The sequence below is a fragment of the Bos indicus genome, chromosome 9, assembly GCF_029378745.1.
Source record: "Bos indicus isolate NIAB-ARS_2022 breed Sahiwal x Tharparkar chromosome 9, NIAB-ARS_B.indTharparkar_mat_pri_1.0, whole genome shotgun sequence".
In the NCBI taxonomy this organism is placed as follows: Eukaryota; Metazoa; Chordata; class Mammalia; order Artiodactyla; family Bovidae; genus Bos; species Bos indicus.
Window position 1 is genome coordinate 41436548 of NC_091768.1, and position 23265 is coordinate 41459812.

The following is a 23265-nucleotide window of genomic DNA, read 5'->3' on the forward strand; positions in this document are numbered from 1 at the left end:
GTTCCCAGGTGTTAAGTATTTTTAGTAATGAATTTTTTAAGGTATGTACATTGTTTTTTAGACATAATACTATTGCACACTTAGACTACTGTATAGTATAAATATAACTTTTTATATGCATTGGAAAACCAAAAAAATTCTTGACTTGCTTTGTTATGATACTCGCTTTATTCTAATGGTTTGGAACTGAACCCACAATATATCTGAGGTATGCCTGTCTATTGACAATATGCCCAGTGTACAATGTTGATGTAAAACCACTTTATATTTTGTATACCTTATTTGTTTCACTGAGCAAGTAAAAGTGTAACTCAGTTCTGTTTTAAACTGACAGTGTTAAATTTTAATTTTTAAAACTTAATGACAGTAATATTACTAACTTTTGAAATAAAAATTTAAACATTAGAATATGTTCTTAAAATTTTTTCTATTGTTTTAAATTTTAAAATTTATATCTGTATATATGATAGGCCAAAGTAATTGTTTTTGATTCATTCATGTGCATTAAAGTTATAAGATCTATTTTTCTTATATTGTATTAAGATGCAAATTCTTATGAGATAGACTTAATAAAATTTATTCCATATTTGACATATGTAACAACCTTAATTGCACTTTTATTTCAGGTAAGTGATTCCTTCTTTGAGGTTGAAGCCCTCATGGAAAAGATGAAGCAGTTACAGGAATGTCGAGAAGAAGAGGAGGCAAGTCAGGAAGAGATGGCTTCACGTTTTGAAATAGAAAAAAGAGAGAGCATGTTTGTCTTCTCTTCAGGTAAAAGCAAGCATTACATAGTCAATGTCTATTTTGAAGAAAAAGCCCAATTTTTAAAGACAATTTAAATAAGTTTTTCGTATGGGAATACAGTTGATTTACAATGTTGTGTTAGTTTCAAGTGTACAGCAAAATGAATCTGTTATACATATATCCACTTTTAGATTCCTTTCCCATACAAGTCAGTACAGAGTTTTGAGTAGAATTCCCTGTGCTATGCAGTAGGTCCTTATTAGTTATCTGTTTTATATATAGTAGTATGTATATGTCAATCCCAATCTCCCAATTTATCCCTCCCCCTACCCCGGCTGCATCCCAAACCCTTGGTAACCACAGGCTCTCTACAACTCCACATATAAGCTGTATTGTATGATATTTGTCTTTTTCTTTCTAATCTCACATAATATGGGTCCAGGTCCATTCATGTTGTGGCCAGTGGCATTGTTTAATTCTTTTTTATGGCTGAATAACAGTCCACTGATACATGCACCACATCTCTGTCTACTGCTGTCAGTGGACATTTAGGGTGCTTCCATGTCTTGGCTACTATAAATAGTGCTGCTGTAAACACAAGGGTGTGTGTGTCTTTTTGAATTACGGTTTTCTCTGGACATATACCTAGGAGTGGGATTGCTGATTAGATGGTAGCTCTATTTTTAGTTTTTTGAGGAACCTCCGTACTGTTATCTGTAGTGACTGCATGAATTTACATTCCCAACAACAGTTTTGTAAAATTTATTGTTTGTAGATTTTTTGATGATGGCCATTCTAACTGATGTGAGGTGATAAGCTCACTGTTGTTTTGATTTGCATTTCTGTAATAATTAGTGATATTGAATATCTTTTCATGTGCTTATTGGCCATCTATATGTCTTCTTTGGGGAAATGTCTGTTTAGCTCTTCTGCCCATTTTTTTTTTTTTGGATTGGGTTTGGTTTTTTAATATTAAGCTGCATAAGCTATTTGTATTTTGGAGATTAATCCCTTGTCAGTTGCTTTGTTTGCAAATATTTTCTCTCATTCTGTAGGTTGTCATTTTGTTTAGTTTATGGTTTTCTTTGCTGTGCAAAACTTTTAAGTTTAATTCTAATATGTCTTTCCTTTTAGAAAGGCTATTGCATAGGTATTCCTACTTCCAAAAAAGGAAGTTAAAGTGAAAATAGACTAAGAGCAAGGATTTGATTTAGGTCCTAAAATCACTGCTAATAAACTTTGTGAATGTTAAGTCATTTAGCATTGAGCATTCCTTTTTTTTTTTCTTTAAAATGAGGAAGTTGCATTCATAAAGGCCTAATAGTACTTCCAGCTTTAAAATTCTATAATGTGTGAAAAGGAGCTACTTATTAGATAACTAACAGCTTAAACCCTTTGTTAGGCCTTTATCAAATGTAACCTATAGGATTTAATAAGTAAACTAGGTAATTTAAAGGAAAAAAGTTATAGTGTCAATATATTTTGACAATAATACAGTGGAACAAAGAGTACATTGGTTTTAATAACCAATTTTCTTAATAGCAAAGAAAAAATCAAATTTGTATAAATGGAGGTTTGATGTTAGCCTGAGGAGAAGTCTTTGATTCTATTTACTTGAAACTAAATAATCTCATCAACTCCTAAACATGAAAATAATCTAAAAAGGCTTAGTGAGCCTCTTTTCTGTATTTATTTCAGAATTGTTTCTAGGACCTTTGAACTGTTAGTGTTCGTTGCTCATTTGTGTCCAACTTTTTGAGACCCCCACAGACTATATAGGCCACTAGGCTCCTCTGTTCATGGAATTTCCTAGGCAAGAATACTGGAGTGGGTAGCCATTCCCTTCTCCAAGGGATCTTCCTGACCCAGGGATCGAACCCAGGTCTCCTGCATTGCAGGCAGATTCTTTACCATCTGAGGCATCAGAGAAGCTGTTAAAAAGATCATTTTACATATTGTATGACATTAATATTCAACTAAAAATGTCCAAGTGCTAAAGTTTAGAATACAGCTGATTTGTTAGTACCATAAAGATTATTTCAAAAGGGTATTCATACTTGGAGTACATACTTTTAAGTAGAACCTCACAACTATAAACTAGAGAGAGGACACAGAGGAAGAGAGGATCTGTGAAAGAGAGGAATGAAAAGCACAGTAAATGCAACCATGAGTATGTTTTTTAACCTTTATATTCCATTTATTAAGCAATTTCTTTATAGTTTTAAGACTTTATTTTAGTTGATATTGGTTACTAAGTATCAGAAAAAGGGTTATCCTATTTTTACTTGTTATAGGTAAAATGAATTTTAACTAGCATCCTGTGTTTGAAAAGCTTTCAGTAGCTTTTTTAAAAAATTATTTCAGATGATGATGAAGTTACACCAGCAAGAGATGTATCACGTCACTTTGAGGATACTAGTTACGGCTATAAGGATTTCTCTAGACATGGAATGCACGTCCCAACATTTCGAGTCCAGGTAAAATCACAACTTGTATGTACATGACTGGTTAGAAATATCTCAATCTGACTTAAAGTTAGAAAGAACCATCTGGATTTGAGAACAGAAAGCATTGCAGAGAGAAATAACTTTTCTATGTACATGCAGTTCCTTAGATATAAGTTCATAAATCAGTTGCTCAGAATTCAAAACATATTCACCCATAAAACAAAATTACAATAGTGGTTAGGTTCCCAGATGGTATACTAAAACTCAAAGTTCATAATATAACTAAACAGTAAATAGTTGTGTTAGAACCTAGCTAGCATTTATAGCATTGTTTTACAGAGCACCAGTGTTAAAGTGAGGCCATTTCTGTGACAAGAGAAATGTCCTCAACATTTCAGGCATTATGTGTGTGTGGGTAGAAGGAAAGAGGATGAGAAAATCAGAGTGAAACATGTGCTTAAATTAGAACTTTTAGGGACAGCAAATTTGTTTTCTTTTAATTTGGGTGAGTTCTTATAAATCTCATATAAAATAAGTCATAGTGATTACAATAACCTAATTCCCTGGTAGAATATGAACTGAATGTCATTTGAAGCAATGAGAATTTTTGAGAGTTTCAAACTTAAATCTTGAAGAGGATTTTTATATAAAGATATCTTATTCCAAAATTAAATAATGCCCATCTCTTAGAATAAAGTTTTAGTGAGGTAGAGAGTCAAATTATTGTTGGTAGACCCAGTTTGTTTAGCTCCATAATCATTAACTTTGAAATACACAGTAAAAATTCCCAGTGCAATTCTGTGTATATTGAGTCCATGGAAACTTAGGGACCTTGTCATCCTCCAGGATACCAGCCTCCTTCTCTCTTATTGCTTTTCCAGGAAGCTAAGTGCTTTGCAAATATATTGCAGGAGCAACAATTGCTGTATCTTCTAGTTCCAGAATAAAAGTTGAGGATCATCAACTAGGAAACATTTATCTATTCTATGCTGTAGTTTTCTAAGACTGCTTCCAATCCATTACTAGACACACAATGCATTTAAAATGTATTTCTTAAACAATCTGTTATGAGTTGATAGTTCTAACTTTCCCAATTATTGCGAAGGGCTGCTGTTGCTAAGTCGCCTCAGTCGTGTCCGACTCTGTGCAACCCCATAGACGGCAGCCCACCAGGCTCCTTCGTCCCTGGGATTCTCCAGGCAAGAACACTGGAGTGGGTTGCCATTTCCTTCTCCAATGCATGAGAGTCAAAGTGAAGTCGCTCAGTTGTGTCCGACTTGTAGCGACCCCATGGACTGCAGCCTACCAGGCTCCTCCACCCATGGGATTTGCCAGGCAAGAGTACTGGAGTGGGGTGCCATTGCCTTCTCCAATTGTGAAGGACTAGTATTAACTTTTAGCAGAATTATGAAAATATTTGGGAACCATGAGATTTTTTTTTTCTTGACTCAAGGAACTAACATTATTTAAGGAGGCAAATTAGGCACAGGAAGAAATATAGAATATGTTACGTGGTAGTGAAGTTGTGTCACGAAATATAATACATTACAATTGGAGAGATCATGTAGACTAGAAAATTTTTTTTGGAGGCAGATTAGGGTTTGACAGATTTGAATAGTTTAAAAGCATGAATATTGTAAGCAGAGACGACTGTAGGTAATAATTGAGCCTAGGTTAAAGGACAGAGTGAGGGAAGGTATCATAAACTGGCTGGGCTGCTGAAAGCTTCAAGCAAAGGATTTTTCTGATTAGTTGGAAGTTACTTTAAAATTGATCAGACTTGGACATTTTGACCACAGTGATGGCATGATATCAAAGAGGTGTTTTAGGAAAACAAATATGGGAGCAACGTAGAAGTAGAGGCTTATTAAGTTTTGTTTGAGATAGAAAAAAGGAAACGGAGATTTAATGTAGGAAAACTAATTAGAAGACTTAACAGAGCTAAGAGGAAGGGGGGTTAGGAGGAAAAAGAATGAGTGATGGATGTGTTGAATTAAAAATTTACAAAATTTGAAGACACTTGAATGCCTGCAGCAATATAAAAGGAGAGTGGCCTCCCAGGACGAGTCATCTCTGGAGGCTGACAGGGGAAACAGTGAGAGAAAGCAGAGTACAAGTGATGTGTGTGTAAGGCAGAGATTCCACTGGTTTTTAAACTTGGTGAGTTGCAAAATTTAACTTTTGCATATTGCAGTATAGAAATTGAAAACATCAAACTGGAATGCAAATGAAACAGAAAGCTAGGGATGTTCTAGAAAGGGAGTGGATTTCAACTGCCAGTAGTCTCACTGCACCACAGAGCAATAGACATAGAACTGTATTTGACCACATTTTAATTATTCACATTTGTTCTGTTCTCTGTATTTAGGACTATTGTTGGGAAGACCATGGTTATTCTTTGGTAAATCGTCTTTATCCAGATGTAGGACAGTTGATTGATGAAAAATTTCACATTGCTTACAATCTTACTTATAATACAATGGCAATGCACAAAGATGTTGATACCTCAATGCTCAGACGGGCTATTTGGAACTATATTCACTGCATGTTTGGAATCAGGTTAGTCTGTTTTCTTACGTTTATGAAGAGATATTTTCTTTTAGGGAAATCATTCAGGTGCTTGAAACACATATGCAGATATACATGTTAATATACTCAGAACCATCCCCTCCCTAAGAGCTTATTTTTATGCTTTTTATGCTTTAGAAACTTGATTTTTTGCAGCTTAGTGTGTTTCCTCTCACCTAGCTAGGCAGGAAGAAGGAGAGTTAGGAACAAGAGTTAAACAACAAGCAAGGTTGTCCAGGAGCATGGAGAAAAAGGAAAAGTTTGTCTCTAAACATTTATGTGTTTGTATCATTTTTATCTCCTGAGACACTTGTACTTCTGCCTTCGTGGAACTTAGAGTGCCCTTCTAAAGAGTACCTACTCCCATGATACTTCATAAAATGCAAAACTTTATCAGTATTATGCTATTTATATACACACACTATACATCACCTTCTAACATACACAAACACCCACACTATGGTCCTTCCTAATTATTTTAGCTGTAAAGTCAGACTTTTCTCTTGGTTATTCATTTTTTCAGTAGCCAGACTATTGACTTTAGACTCCCGGATGGTTATATTATGGACCAACTTTACAAGAGTTTTCTCCCTTTTCCACTAAAAACCAAATAGGAGACTGAAGATCCTTGGATGTTGTAGAAAGTATTCTCCAGTGGGGCAGAGCAGACACTGGTGCCTACGACCATCCTGGCCTAAAGCAGAGTGGCCTAAGTGTAGACACTGTGAGGCCATCTTAGGGACCAATTCTTTCCTCATCTGACCCCAAGAACTGCTAACATGAGAAAATATTTATACAAGTAGATTATAATTTATATATCATGGGATATATCAATATTGTCGAATTTGTTAACTTCTTAATATCATCAATACTCAAACTGTTTCCAAAATTTGTTCCTCAGTGTGGTTGCTTATTCATGATTGTAAATATATACTGTTACTTTGCACTAGCAAATTTTTTGTTCATCTCCCTGACTTCTCTATTTCTTACTCCTTTATACTGATTCATCCACCCCCATTTAAACATTGTAAAGCTCTTATTTTAGGGGACAGCTGCCTATATAAAGAGGAGAAAAGAATATAACATTTACTATTATATCTGTACTTCTATAAGAAAACAGACTATCACATCAGATCAGTCGCTCAGTCGTGTCCGACTCTTTGCGACCCCATGAATCGCAGCACACCAGGCCTCCCTGTCCATCACCAACTCCCGGAATTCACTCAGACTCACGTCCATCAAGTCAGTGATGCCATCCAGCCATCTCATCCTCTGTCGTCCCCTTCTCCTCCTGCCCCCAATCCCTCCCAGCATCAGGGTCTTTTCCAATGAGTCAACTCTTCGCATGAGGTGGCCAAAGTACTGGAGTTTCAGCTTTAGCATCATTCCTTCCAAAGAAATCCCAGGGCTGATCTCCTTCAGAATGGACTGGTTAGATCTCCTTGCAGTCCAAGGGACTCTCAAGAGTCTTCTCCAACACCACAGTTCAAAAGCATCAATTCTTTGGCGCTCAGCCTTCTTCACAGTCCAACTCTCACATCCATACGTGACCACAGGAAAAACCATAGCCTTGACTAGACGAACCTTTGTTGGCAAAGTAATGTCTCTGCTTTTGAATATGCTATCTAGGTTGGTCATAACTTTCCTTCCAAGAAGTAAGCGTCTTTTAATTTCATGGCTGCAGTCACCATCTGTAGTGATTTTGGAGCCCAGAAAAATAAAGTCTGACACTGTTTCCACTCAAAAATATAGTAATTCTCACATTGTCTTTTAACAGATATGATGACTATGACTATGGTGAAATTAACCAGCTATTGGATCGTAGCTTTAAAGTTTATATCAAAACTGTTGTTTGCACTCCTGAAAAGGTTACCAAAAGAATGTATGATAGCTTCTGGAGGCAGTTCAAGCACTCTGAGAAGGTATGTACCTGTTGTGTTTACTCTGTAACTTAGCAGTGGTTCTTATTCTCCTTCACCTAAACTAATGGGTCTCCAGCCCTTTCCATCACCTCTACTGACCCAGAGAAGAACATTCCAGAACAGGTGTCTTAGATATGCCTTGGAAGGGAACCTCATTATGGTTTAAAGCAGGGGTCCCCAACTTGCAGACCAGGGACTGGTACCTGCTGCCAGATCAGCATGGCATTAGATTAAATGTAACGTGCTTGAATCATCCAGAAATCGGTTTCCAGTGCCAAAAAGGTTGGAGACTGCTGGTTTAACGTAAAAGAAGAATGACAGGGAGAACAGATCTGCTGGCCTGTCTTCAAAGTTCAGGCTTAGGAGAAAGAAGAGAATCCTTGAACCGTCTTTACAGAAATTATTGAATGATGATTTGGCAGGGAAAGTTTATTATTATAACAAACCTTCAAAAAGAGATGTGATCAAATACAAGCTCAAAACATTTCCGAGAAAGATCAGATGGCTTTTGTTTTGAGAAACTGATACTCTGTTCATCAAACCCAAGACTTGTGTTAAGCTATTCAGTGGTACACATACATTACTTATATTTGGTGTTTATTAAATGCACTGAAACTGATTGTAAATGCTTATAACCATATCTTAAATAATGTTGTGTTTTATATTCAGGTTCATGTTAATCTGCTTCTTATAGAAGCTAGGATGCAAGCAGAACTCCTTTATGCTCTGAGAGCCATTACCCGCTATATGACCTGACGCCTCTCCTCCGTTAAAGACGATGGAACGATCAGCAGATAGAGTCTACAAGGGGAAGGTACTCAGCCCCAGGACCAATGGTAGATAAAGAATTCAGAATCCATTGTGCCATGATTCCTTTAGTTTCTGCTATTTTACTGTGGAAACACCACTGCTGGCACAAGCAGTGAGTGCTCGGCAGCTTCAGGTTTAGAGCTGTGAAGAAGGGCTGCTGTTCACAGTATTTTGCTTTTTGACAGTACAAGATGCTGTATAACTTTTAATACAGCAAATAGTATCTCTCCAAATCCTGTTGCTTTTATGTTAACAAAAATTGGAGCATGCAAAGAATGGGACTTTGATAATGATGTAAGCTTTTATACATAAAGAATTTTAGATATTGGTGCTGCTATTCCTGCTGGTGGAATGAATAGAGTGGCTGTTCGGTTAAGCTATTAGTAATAAGGTGAACACTGCTACTATCTGAGCCTACATACGTAAAATTTGTGTGGTTTCAAATTAAACTTACATATATGTGTTAATTTTTTTGCATCTAAAATTACTCACAGCTCAGCAAAGACCATTATGATGGTAACAGCTCATTTTTTTCATATAGTTTTTTTTAAATTCAGTTATTGGATGATATTAAATTACAGTGGCATTCTTAAAGACTTCTTCAAAAAGCAATCTTACATGAAAAATGTATAAATTATCTTTTGATATGCTGTTTCCCAAGGTTCTGTGACACTGGAGGGCAGCTGTCCTGTGCGGTGTTTTTGTTTCCAGCACCGAAGTTATGAGAAATATTGTGTAGCTGCTGCTCAGTCCCAGGTGCATTCTGCCCCTGCCCACCTCATGGTCCCCCCTTCAAAGATTGTGCAGCTCCTTAAATAATAAAGCTGGAAAATATTTTTAGTCATCAAATTTGATTTACAAAAAATGCTAACTTTGAAATGCAAACAGGCTTGAAAAATGTATTAAGTACTTTGTATTCTGGAAGCGTGAATTGCTTTTGAAGTCTGTCAGTATTATTAGTATTTTTCAATAAAGAATAATTTTTCTCCAATTTTATTTGCTGTCTCAAAAAGTCATGACTTTAACAATCAGTCACTATTCTCAGTTTGTATTGATTTTCATTAGCTATCACACTTAGATAATTCTGTAGTCAGGTGAGACTATTATTTAAATGGCAAACTCTTGCAGTCATGAGAGCTACAAGAAAAGTTTTATCTTGGATAACTGATACAGTCCCATGCCTTGTCCATTTTGAACTGAGATGTTTTAAAGATCAATTATTAAGAATTATTAGAAACAGGTTAAATTAGGGAGTCACTACAGAACAAAAAATGACACTGTCAAACAATTAGTTCTAAATTTAATCAAAGCTTTTGTGATAACTGAGCTCAATAAATGTTTTGATGAGTAACAAGATAGTGCCTATAAAATATAGTGTGGGGTGGGAGCTGGGAGGCATAATTTTGAATGGAGGTGATATAGCTACCTTCATGGCTACATACCCTAGTGAGAAGATAATACTGTCATCTTAGATAAAAACTGCTTTCAATATATTTTATAAAGAAATATATCAGCCCATTTCTAGTTAGCTTACAATAATATACAAATGGTCTTACCTGTTGAATTTGCATCATGCCTCTGCCCTTTTTTGTCTGCTGCTGGGTTATTTCATCATAGCAATACAGGTGAATCCAACAAGTAAGTTTGCATTGGATAAATTTTTACTCATTCTGCTTCTGCTCTTTGTTCTTGGCACTTCCTCTTAAAAATACAACATTTCTAATAGAAGTTCTAATCAGTAGTAGAATGATTAAGAAAAACTGGGTTTATTACCTTATTCCACTTAGAAATCATGAGATGAAATGAAAATTTTAATGAATAAGAAAGTATGCTTGTACCTAAAGTAATAAAGGATTGCCTGTGATACAAAGTTGATGTTTCAACACCTCCAACTTAACAGGTGTTTCCTGTTAATGTTTTCTCAAAACTAAACATACAGGGTTTTTAATATTGCTATTTATCTTTGAAACTGTTTCCAAAAGAATTGAAGGTGGTAAAATAGAACATGGGATATCAAAACTTTTCCCCACAAGAGGAATTATTTTTCTTAAATAACCATGAATAGATTTCTAGTTGAGGTTTCCAAGATTCAATTTTTTAGATCACTTTTTTAGTAAAAATTAGGGAACTTTTTTATTAGGCAATACTTAATTCAGTATCTCTTTAAGAATGAAATTCTAAACACATTTACCACAGTTATTTAACTCCATATAAATATTGGTGATATTCTTAACTTAGAGGAATAATCTTAGCTTTTAAATGAATTTTAACAGTTTACCTATTTCAAATTATTCTGATAAAGGACCACTGGTAGATAAGTAAATAAAACTTGTTGGATAAGAATGTTTTCCAGGCACTTTTCACTCATTAAGATACTCTGAAATTTTGTTACATATTTGTGACTAGTGAATATCAAGGGAAAGCAAAGGCAGGTAGATGGGGAGTGACATTACCTATGATGTACCAGGTCCTTATTCCCAATGGAGACACTGAGCTAACAACAATATAAGGACCAAATACCTTTGTGAAAATTCTAGAAACCACTTGGCAAGCTACAGCTCAGGCAAACACAAACCAGGAGGAGGCTGCACCAAAAGGTATAGGTAAATTTGGGGCATTTTGCTTGTCCTAAGCTGGTGTACAGCACGACGGCACTTGAGAGGAAACTCCTAAGTCCCAGCTTCTCCCTTGGGACCAAAAGAAAAAAGGTGAACTTTTGTGTTTGAGGGACTGGATTCTATCTCACCTGACTTGGAGCACTAGTAGGAGTGGTAGAATGGTTTGGATGCTGGTTGTAGATCACTGAACACAGAAGTGAGCACAGAGGTGCATTAGAACAGCAGGGAATCTACAGTTATGTAGGCAGGTGCAGGGGATCCAAAAGAATACAGATAGGAATAAAACAGAAATTGGAACAGGAAGCTCCTGAGAAGAAACAGAGGCAAGCCTCTTAGGGAAATTAAGACAGCTAAAAGCAGATATTATATCCTGGAATAAAAACATATACACTCGTCCAAATAAGTTACATCCCTGGAAATGGTAGCTATTTTTCAAATGCCCAAATCACAACAAACTTTGCAAGGTATATATATATGTGTGTGTGTGTGTGTGTGTATGCAGGAGAATGTGGCAAAATCTAAAAAACAAAATAAATCCCCAGAAACCAACCCTAAGGCAATGTAGGACTCTGAATTACCCCACAAAGAATTTTAGGGATTTTACCTGGCAGTCTAGTAGTTAAGAAGTCACCTTCCAATGCAGAGGGTGCATGCTCAATCCCTGGTCGGGGAGCTAAGATTCCACCTACCTCGGGGCCAAGACCCTCTCCCAAAACATAAAACAGAAGCAGTATTGTAACAAATTCAATAAAACCTTAAAAAAAAAAAGATTTTAAACAACTGTCTTAAAGATGCTCAGTGTACTAAAGAGGGAGAACAAGACTGACATATCAGGAAAATGATGCATGAACAAAATGAGAATATCACCAAAGAGACAGAATAAAAAAGAATCAGATTCTGGAGCTGAAGAATACAATAACTGAATAAAAAAACTGACAACAACAGGCAATTTGATCAGATAGAAGAAAGACTTTGGAGAGTTATTGATATTATCAATAATAACCTCAGAGGTTATTTGATATTATCAAGTCAGAGATAAAAATGAAAAGTGAAGAGAGCCTAAGGGACTTGTGGGGACATAAAGTAGGGAGTGTGCAGAGCTGTAAAGGAATGGAGTTTTGTATGCAAATCAACTTATCAAAATAAACTTATAACTTTAACATTTTTAAACATAATCCCCATGGTAACCACAAAGAAAATATCTTCAGAATTTACACAAAAAGAAATGAGAAGGAAATCAAATCATGTAACTCCAAAAAAAAGTCAATGAAACACAAAGGAGGAAGAGGGGGACTGAGGTACAAAAAAGCTACAAATCTTGCAGAAAACAAAATAGCAATAGTAAGTCCTTCCCTGTTAGTAATTATATCAAATGTAATAAATGGATTGAATCCCCCAGTCAAAAGACTCAGATTGGCTGAATGGATAAAATAAAAAAGAGGATCCAACTATTTGCTGTCTATAAGAAACTTAACTTTAGATCTAAGAACACATATAGGCTGAGTGTGAAAGGACAGAAAAAGACATTCCATGCAAATAGTAACCAAAAGAGCAGAGGTAGCTATATGAATATCAGAGAAAAGGGCCAATTCACCAGGAAGATAAAACAGTTATAAATAGATAGGCATCAAATACTAACACTCCTAAACATAGGAAGCAAATGTTGATAGAATTGGGGAGAAACAGGTTTGTTGTTATTTAGTATCTAGGTCATGTCTGACTCTTTGCAACCCCATGAATTGTAGCCTGCCAGGCTTCTCTGTCCATGGGATTTCCCAGGCAAGAATACTGGACTGGGTTGGCATGTCCTTTTCCAGGGGATCTTCCTAACCCAAGAATCAAACCTACATCAAACCCCATCATGCATTGGCAGGCAGATTCTTTACCACTGAGCCACCAGGGAAGCCCAGGAAATAGACAGCAACACAATAATAGTAAGAGATTCAATGTCCACTTCCAGGGACTAACCTGGTGGTCCAGTGGTTAAGAGTACTCCTTGCAATGCAGAAAACACAGGTTTGATCCTTGTTTGGGGCACTAAGATGACACATGCCACAGAGCAACTAAGACTGCATGCTGCAGCTACTGAACCCATGCACTCAGGAGCCCATGCACCACAACTAGAGAGCCCACATGACACAACAAAGATCCTGCATGCTGCAACTAAGACCCAATGCACCCAAATAAATATTTTTAAAAATACTCACTTCCAAAAATGAATAGAACCAACATAAGATAAATAAGGAAAAAGAGGACTTGAACACTACAGACTAGTTGAATCTATCAGATGTACACAGAAAATTCCAACAATAGGATATACAGTCTTCTCAAGGGCACATGGAACATTCTCCAGGATTGCCACAAATTAAGCCACAAAACAAGCCTTAACAAATTTTAAAAGACTGAAATCATACAAAGTATCTTTTCTGATCATAATGGAATGAACCTAACAATCAATTGCAGAAAGAAAAGCTGGAGAGTCCACAAGTATGTAGAAATGAAACAGCATACTCTTAAAAGGCCACTGCAAAGAAGAAATTACAAATGGACTTAGAAAATATCTTGAGATAAAAACACAACACACCAATATTTACAGATGCTGTGCCAAGAGGGAAGTTAACAGCTATAAACTCTTAGACTATAAAAGCAAAGACAATCTCAAATCAACATTGTAACTTCGTCAAGGAACTAGACAGAACAATCCAAACCCAGAGCTAGCAGAAGGAAAGAAAGATCAAAGCAGAGATAAATAAAAAGCACAAGAGAAAAAATACAACAAAATTAAGAGCTGTTTGAAAAGATCAACAAAATTGACAAACCTTTAACTGCATTAAGAAAAAAAAATCAGAAATGAAAAATGAGACATTCCCAACCAATATTAAAAAAAAAAAAATAGGATAGAGAATATTATACACTGTACATCAACAAACTGGATAACTTAGAAACACACAGCCTACCAAGAAGGGAATCATGAAGAAATAGAAAATCTGAAAAGAACTATAACTAGTAAGGAGACTGGAATCAGTAATTAAAAACTCAACAAAGCCCAGGACCAAATGGTTTCACTGAATTATACCAAACAGTTAAAGAAAAGTCAACACCAAACTCATCCAAAAAATTGAAGACAAGGGAATGTTTCTAAACTCATTCTATGAGGTCAGCATTATCCTGATAACAAAGCCAAAGCGACTGCAAGAAAACTACAGACCAATATCTATAATGAATATTGTTGAAAAAATCCTTAATTCTAGTAAAGAAAACTCAACAGCACATTTAAAAAATGAAGTGGCGAACTTCCCTGGCGGTTCAGTGGTTAAAGAATCTGCCTTCCAATGCAGGGGATGTGGGTTCGATCCCTGATTGGAGAACTAAGATCCCACATGCTGCAGGGCAACTAAGCCTGCATGCTGCAACTAAGACCCAGTGCAGCCAAAACTAAATAAATCAATAAAATACTTTTTTAAAAAAATGAAGAGGGATATATTCCTGAAATGCAAGTATATATATTCCATTTATAAAAATTGATCAGTGTAATATACCACAATAACAGAATGAAGGGTGAGAAAACAAACACATGATCATATCAGTCGATGTAGAAAAATTATTTGGCGTAATTCGGTAGCCTTTTCATGATAAAAAAAATACTCAACAAACCAGAAGTAGAAGGAAACCGTCTCAGTGTAATAAAGGCCATATGTGAAAAGCACATAGCTAATATCATACTCTGTGAAAGATAAACTGTTTCCTCTAAGATCAGGAACAAGAGAAAAATATCAACTCTCACCATTCATAGTATACCAGAAGTCCTACCTAAGCAATTAGGCAAGGAAAAGAAAAAACGTTCAAATTAGAAAGGAAATGTAAAATTATATATGTGTATGTAAATAACATGGTCTTATATTAGAAAACCCCAAAGATTCCACACCAAAAAACAAAAGTAGAAAAACCTGTTGGAACCATAAAAGTCAACACAGAAAAGTCAGTTGCATTTTTATACACTAACAGCAATCAAGCAAGGAAACTAAGGCAACAGCTCCATTTACAGTAGCATCAAAAATAATAAAATCCTTAGAAATAAATTTAACCAAAGGAGTTGAAAGACTTGACAATGAAAACTACAAAACGTAACTATAAGAAAATAAAGAAGACACAAACAAATGAGAGACATCCTGTGTTCATAGACTGGAATACTTCATATTGTTAAGATGTCAATACTACCTAAAGCAATCTACAAATTCAATGCCTTTTTCTCCTGCAGAAATAGAAAAAGCCATCCAAAAATTCACATGGGGTCTCAAAAGACTACATAGCCAAAACAATCCTGAATAAGAACAGAGTTGTGTCTCACAATGTCCTAACTTCAAAACATTTTCCAAAGCTACATTATCAAAACAGTATGGTACTTGCATAGACATACACCCAGAAATAAGCCTTCATGATCTTCAATAAGGATGCCTGGACTATTTGATGAGAAAAGAACTGTCTGGGAAAACTAGATATTCACATGCAGAAAAATGAAGTTAGACCTTTATTTTAGAAACATATACAAAAATTAACTAAAATGGATTAAAGACCTAAGTGTAAGAACTAAAACTATAAAGCTCCTAGAAGAAAAGATAGGCAGCATTGCTTCAGGACACTGGATTTGGCAATGATTTATTGGACATAATACCAAAAGGCAAAGGAAAAAAAAGACAAATAGAACTACATCAAATTTACTTCTGTGCATCAAATGGCATGAAAGTGAAAGTCACTCAGTCGTGTGCAACTCTTTGCGACCCCATGGACTATGCAGTCCATGGGATTCTCCAGGCCAGAATACTGGAGTGGGTAGCCTTTCCCTTCTCCAGGGTATCTTCCCAAACCGGGGACTAAACCAGGTCTCCTGCATTGCAGGCGGATTCTTTACCAGCTGAGTCATAAGGGAAGCCCAAGAATGCTGGAGTGGATAGCCTATCCCTTCTCCAGGGGATCTTCCTGACCCAGGAATTGAACCAGGTCCCCTGCACTGCAGGCGGATTCTTTACCAACTGAGCTATCAGGGAAGCCCAAAGGGCATGATCAGCAGTTTAAAAAAAAAAAAAAGTAACCTACAAAATGGGAGAAAATATTTGTTAATCATGTACCTGATAAAGTCTTAATATTCAAAATATATAAATAACTCCTTTAAATCAATGACTACCACAAAAAAAAAAATAGCTTGATTAAAAAATAGATATCTTAGAGTTTTCAGAATATAGGTCTTTTGGCTCCTTAGATAGGTTTATTCCTAGGTACATTATTCTTTTTGATGTGATAGTATATGGAACTGTTTCCTTAACTTCTTTGTTGACTTTCTACCTTTACTATATGTTTGCCTCTACTTGTGAACTTCTCTGTTTCATAATTTTCTTGATTTTAGATGTGGTCTTAAAAAATATATTATTTGGTCACACTGGATCTTAGGTGCAGCATGCAGGATCTTCAGTTGCAGCATAGAGAATCTTTTAGTTGCAGCATGTGAACTCTAGTTTCAGCATGTGGGATCTAGTTCCCTGACCGGGGGTTGAACCCAGGTTCCTGGGCATTGGGAGTGCAGAGTGTTAGCCACTGGATCACCAGGGAGGTCCCTTGATGTAACCTCATCTATTTAAAGAAGTTCCTTTAGAATTTGTCATAAAGCTGGTTTGGTCATGCTGAATTCTTTAAGCTTTTGCTTGTCTGTAAAGCTTTTGATTTCTCTGTAACCTCTTATGGAAAAACCCAAATGAGCTTTTTGGCCAACCCAATACAAGACCTGTACTCCATAAACAGTAAGATGCTAATGAAAGAAGTTGAAGATGACACAGATAGAAAGATACACCATATTCTTGGGTTGGAAGAATAAATATTATAGAATGACCATACTAACCAAGACAATCTATAGATTCAATGCAATCCATTTCAAATTACCAACAGCATTTTTCATAGAACTAGAACAAAAATTTTTTAATTTCTGTGGAAACACAAAAGACTGCAATAACCAAAGCAATCCTGAGAAAGAAAAACGGAGCTGGAGAAATCACACTCTCTGACTTTAAACTATATTACAAAGCTACATTAATCAAAGCACTATGGTACTGGCACAAAAACAGACACATAGATCAATGGAACAGAATAGAAAGCCCAGAAATAAATGCTAACATCTATAGTCAATTAACATACAACAAAGGAGGCAAGAATATACAATAGAGAAGAGACAGTCTCTTCAACAAGTGGTGCTCTGAAAACTGGACAGCTACATGTAAAAAAAAAAAAAAGAATTTAAAACATTTTTTAACACTATAGACAAAAATAAACTCAAAATGGATTAAAGACGTAATGTCAGACCTAAATGTAAGACTGGATACTATAAAACTCCTAGAGGAAAATTGCAGCAATATTTTTTAATCCCTCTCCTACAGTAATGGAAATAAATAAATGGGAAACAGTTAAATTTAAAAACTTTTGCAGAGCAAAGGAAATTATAAACAAAACAAAAAGTTAACCTATGGAATGGGAAAAAATATTTGCAAATGATGTGACAAAAAGAGATTAATTTCCAAAATATACAAACAACTCATACAGCTTAATGACTCAGGAAACTCAAACAGTGCTCTGTATCAACCTAGGGGGCGGGGATGGGGAGGGAAATGGGAGGGAGTTTCAAAAGGGAGGGGATATATGTAAACCTATGGCTGATTCATGTTGAGGTTTGACAGAAGACAGCAAAATTCTGTAAAGCAATTATCCTGCAATAAAAATAAAAATAAAATAAACAGCTCAATCTATTTAGAAGCCTTAAATGGACACTTCTCCAAAGAAGACATACAGATGGCCAACAGGCATATGAAAAGATGCTCAACATCACTAATTATTAGAGCAGTTGAAATCAAAACTAAAGGGAGGCATCACCTCACTCCATTCAGAAAGGCTATCATCAAAAAGTGATCAAACGGTAAATGGAGACTGTGTGGAGAAAAGACAGCCCTCCCACACTGTTGGTGGGAAAGTTAATTGGTGCAGCCACTATGGAGAACAATATGAATGTTCCTTAAAAAACAAAAAGAATTATCATATGATCCAGCAATCCCACTCCTGGTCGCATGTTCAGAGAAAACTATAATTTGAAAAGATACACACATCCCAATGTTTATAGCAGCACTACTTAAAATAGCAAAGACATGGAATCAACCTAAGTGTTCACTGACAGATGAATGGATAAAAAAGATGCGGTAATATATACACAAGGGATATTACCAAGTCATAAAAAAATGAAATAATGCCATTTGCAGCAACATGGATGGATCTAGAGATTATCATTTATTATATGTGGAAAGAATCTAAAATAAAAGCATACAAATGAAATTATTTACAAACAGAGTCACAGATATGGAAAGCAAACTTATGGTTGCCAAAGGGGAAAATGGGGTGGAAGAGGGATAAGTTAGGAGTTTGGGATTAACATATACACACTACTATATATAAAATATTGGGTTGGCTAAAAGGTACATTCAGATTTTTCCATAGCATCTTATGGAGAAATGCAAATGAACCTTTTGGTCACCCCAGTAGATAATCAACAAAGACCTACTATATAGCATAGGGAACTATATTCAATATCTTATAAAACCTATAACAGAAATGCATCTAAAAAATGTATGTGTGTGTATCTGAATCACTTTGCTACACACCTGAAACACATTATAAAACCAACTACATTAAAAAAATTTTAACAAATTTTTTAAAATAAGTAAAAATATAATAAAAATATAAAAATTTGAAGTGGCAAATGACTTCAACAGGCATTTCTCCAAAGATGATATATAGATGGCCAATAAAAATGTGAAGATACTCAATATCATTACTTATTAGAGAAATGCAAATCAAAACCACCGTGAGACACCATTTCACAACCATTAGAATGGCTACTACCAAAACAACAACAGAAAACAGGTGCTGGAGAAGATGTAAAGAATGGGAACCCTTGTGCACTGTTGGTGACGTGAAATGATATAGCCTCTGCAGAAATGAATACAGACATTCCTCAAAAAATTAACAGTAGAACTACTATATCATCCAGTCATTCCATTTCTGGGTATACATCACAAGGAACCGAAAGCAGGATCTTGAAGAGGTATTTATACACCCCTGTTCATAGTCGCATTATTCACAATAGCCATGAGACAGAAGTAACCCAAATGTCCTGATGAGTTAACGGATGGAAAAATATGATATAAACATACAAGAAAATATTATTGAGCCTTAAAAGGAAGCAAATCCCATCACACACCACAACATGGATGAACTTTGAAGACATTATGCTAAGAAAAATAAAAGTCACAAAGCGACAAATGCTGTATGAGGGACCTAATCAAATCAAATTCATGGAAACAACGTAGGATGGTGGTTGCTAGGGGCTGGAAAGAGGAGGAAAGGAGGAGTTGTTTAATGGGTACAGAGTTTCAGTTTTGCAAGATGAAAAAGTTCTGCAGAAAAAGTTCTGCAAAGGAAGAACCTTGCAGACAAACATGAGTAAGCTTAACACCACTGAAACATTTAAAAATGGTTAAGATGGCAAATTTTTTCACTGTAGTTTTTAAGGTAGACAGATAGTTCCAGGGTAGGCAGAGTTCACGTGAGTCTCAGTGAACTCCAGGAGTTGGTGATGGACAGGGAGGGCTGGCGTGCTGCGATTCATGGGGTCGCAAAGAGTTGGACACGACTGAGCGACTGATCTGATCTGATAGTTCCAATAATAAGGTAAGCAAATAGGCAGAGGAACCAGAGATCAAATTGCCAAAATCCGCTGGATCAAAAAAGCAAGAGAGTTCCAGGAAAACACCTACTTCTACTTTTTTGACTACACCAAAGCCTTTGACTGTGTGGATCATAACAAACTTTAAAAATTCTTTGAGAGATGGGAATACCAAACCACCTGACCTGCCTCCTGAGAAATCTGTAGGCAGGTCAAGAAGCAACAGTTAGAACTGGATATGGAACAACAGACTGGTTCCAAATCAGGAAAGGAGTACGTCAAGGCTATATATTGTCATCCTGCTTATCTAACTTCATGTGAGATGCCGAGCTGGATGAAGCACAAGCTGGAATCAAGATTGAATCAAGATCTCAATCAAGATACTGAAAAATATCAATAGCCTCAGATACGCAAATGACACCACCTTTATGGCAGAAAGCAAAGAAGAACTAAAAAGGAGAGTGAAAAGGTAGGCTTAAAACTCAACATTCAAAAAACTAAGATCATGGTATCTGGTCCCATTACTTCATGGCAAATAGATGGGGAAACAGTGGAAACAGTGAGAGACTTTATTTTCTTGGGCTCCAAAATCACTGCAGATGGTGATTGCAGCCATGAAATTAAAAGACGCTTGCTCCTTGGAAGAAAAGTTATGACCAACCTAGACAGCATATTAAAAAGCAGAGACATTACTCTGCCAACAAAGGTCTGTCTAGTCAAAGCTATGGTTTTTGGTGTTAGAGAAGACTCCTGAGAGTCCCTTGGACAGCAAGGAGATCAAACCAGTCAATCCTTAGGAAATCAGTCCTGAATATTCATTGGAAGGACTGATGCTGGAACTGAAACTCCAATACTTTGGCCACCTGATGCAAAGAACTGATTCACTGGAAAAGACCCTGATGTTGGGAAAGACTGAAGGCAGGAGGAGAAGGGGACGACAGAGGATGAGATGGTTGGATGGTGTCACCGACTCGACGGACATGAGTTTGAGCAAGCTCTGGGAACTGATGGACAGGGAAGTCTGGCGTGCTACAGTCCATGGGTTTGCAAAGAGTCAGACACAACTGAGCAACTGAAATGAACTGAGATAGTTCCACATGGTCCAGCTTGCAGATGAATCTGAGGGAGAGGAGTTTAATACGGAGAACAAATATAATGGTATTCTACTATGAGTTATTATATTAATTATAAATACCGAGGGGGCTCTTTTAGGGGGAAGAGAGTTTTATCTTTTTCACTGAAAGTAGTATATATAGCCTGCTATGGGTAAAAATGGGCTTCCCTGGTAGCTCAGAGGTTAAAGCGTCTGCCTGCAATGTGGAAGACCTGGGTTCGATCCCTGGGTCGGGAAGATCCCCTGGAGAAGGAAATGGCAACCCACTCCAATATTCTTGCCTAGGAAATCCCATGGATGGAGGAGCCTGGTGGCCTACAGTCCACGGGGTCACAAAGAGTCAGACACGACTGAGCGACTTCACTTCATGGGTAAAAATACTTAGATCTTCAAATGTTTTGGAGAGATTAGCCTATCAAACTTTTAAAAAATGTTTCCAGGGACTTCCCAGGTGGTCCAGTGGTTAGGACTCCACACTCCCAATGCAGGGGACACGGGTTTGTTTGATCCCTGATAGGGGAGCTGGATCCCACATGCCACAACTAAGACCCAGTACAGCCAAATAAATATTAAAAAAAAAAAAAAAAGATTTCAACTGTTGGAGTGAATCTCGTAGCATATACTCATGGATGACAGACTACAGTGAGTGTCTCTAGATGATTTTGCTGAGCCCCAGCCTGGGATGAGCCCCAAACTAGAGGAGCCCTTGGAAAGTCTATTTGCTTCTGGAAATTTAGGGTTTTTCTAATAGACTTATAAGAGTCTATCTAGTCTCTTAAAAGCCTGCCTTTATCTCATTAGTCTTGGTATCTTGTTAGGGTAAGAGATGAGTTTTTATGTTATTAATGGTTCATCTCTAACCCTACAGAGCAGAGTATCAAATCTACTTTTATTCTGAATCTTTCTTTGGCTAATTTAGGATATCAATGGTTATCTCAATTTCTTTGGTGTTGGTCATTTATTCAAAGACCAATCTTATCCTACAAAGGGTGGAAAACCATAATTTATTGAGTACCTATTACACATCAGTCAGCATACTGGACAATTTGCCCATTTTTGTTTGTTTGTTCCTAAACTACATGATTACATTGTACACTTAAGCTAAAAATATTAAGTTAGTTGCCCAAAACCTAGGCAGGGGAGAACTAGGATTCAAACTGAGATCTGCCATATACTTCTAGTATATTAGGTCACCTCTATAATCACAGAGAGTTATAAGTAGAATTGTCTGGTCTACTGTTTATTTCAAATAAAAATAAAAAGGGAAAATTCTCTCTTTTTCATCTATTTTACTTATTTAATAAAGAATAGATGGCCCAAAGCAGTCTTCTCTAAATTTTTCTGCTTCCCCCTCCTCTCAATGTGACAACCAGAAAAATAGTGGTACCTAACCAGAAGACTATTATTAAAAGCTGTAAAAATTAGTGCAGATGCTTATGTCGTAATGTATTCCTAACAGTGTTGACCACTATTCTTTCTGTACATAAAATCTGTCTTCATTACACAGTTCATTGACTGAACTGACAAGCAATTAAATTCTAGAATTGTGACATCAGGATTTTAAGACTAGAACTAAATTATTCAATAGAGAACAGAATAAAAAGTCATTTACTTAGAAATATCATGAATATATTTTCATCTTAAATTTCTCATAGCAGGAAGCACCACATGTATATTCATTTTTCCACAATACCTGACAAGAAGAAATGCTTATTTCTTTTAATACACTAAGACTACTCACTAAAATAAGTACCTGAAAAACTTTGAATATTTGTTAATATTGAAGAAAAAGTTCATGCTTGTTACCACTTCTTAAGAATGATGGAGACCTGACTTCCTGTTTCTGTTGTTAATCTGCATAATGTTAGAAAGAAGGAATAGGCAGAGGTTCCAGGAAGGTGTGATGATTCTTAATTCGGTTTAGAAGCTGCTGTGCCACCGGTCTGAATTCTGTTTCCCAGTGGAGTTTGTGATAGTTTTTTAGGTCTTGGTCAAAACTCCCATTCAATGCTAGTTCTTCATCTGCATCAGAAAAATTAAAATTACAGCAATTATTTAGAAATGTAATCCTACTGAATGAAGTTTAATTTTTGATGGCATGAGTTAAACTCATCCTGAGTCATCTCTAATTGCAACAAGGGTTTTTTACAGGAGTAGTTCTTTATAGAAAAAATTTTAAGTAAGTGTATGATAGTTTCTTAATTTAAAAAAATATATAATCTTGAGGACTTCCCTAGCAGTCCAAGTGGTTAAGACTCTATGCCTCCACTGCAGGGGGCCTGGG

The 23265-nt window shown here is 36.2% G+C and overlaps 2 protein-coding genes across 10 annotated transcripts in view; one reads left to right on the plus strand and one right to left on the minus strand.

Annotated features, from left to right (window-relative positions):
• The window catches only part of SESN1 (sestrin 1), a 114376-nt gene extending 104886 nt beyond the window's left edge, over positions 1-9490 (plus strand). For both annotated transcript variants that reach the window (XM_019967258.2, XM_019967259.2), the window contains exons 6-10: positions 627-774; positions 3112-3224; positions 5563-5753; positions 7540-7684; positions 8354-9490. In XM_019967258.2, the coding sequence (XP_019822817.1) occupies positions 627-774; positions 3112-3224; positions 5563-5753; positions 7540-7684; positions 8354-8440 (684 nt within the window). In that variant the 3' untranslated portion in view covers positions 8441-9490. The remainder of the gene's footprint in view (positions 1-626; positions 775-3111; positions 3225-5562; positions 5754-7539; positions 7685-8353) is intronic.
• ARMC2 (armadillo repeat containing 2) overlaps positions 1-23265 on the minus strand; it is a 319621-nt gene that overhangs the window by 54282 nt on the left and 242074 nt on the right. For 5 of the 8 annotated variants that reach the window (XM_070795507.1, XM_070795513.1, XM_070795506.1 and 2 more), the window contains one exon: positions 626-23003. The exons of 2 other annotated variants lie outside the window; for them this stretch is intronic. In XM_070795507.1, the coding sequence (XP_070651608.1) occupies positions 22846-23003 (158 nt within the window). In that variant the 3' untranslated portion in view covers positions 626-22845. Of the gene's footprint in view, positions 1-625; positions 23004-23265 lie in introns of those variants that run through there. One more of the 8 variants, XR_011568324.1, reaches the window with a different exon arrangement.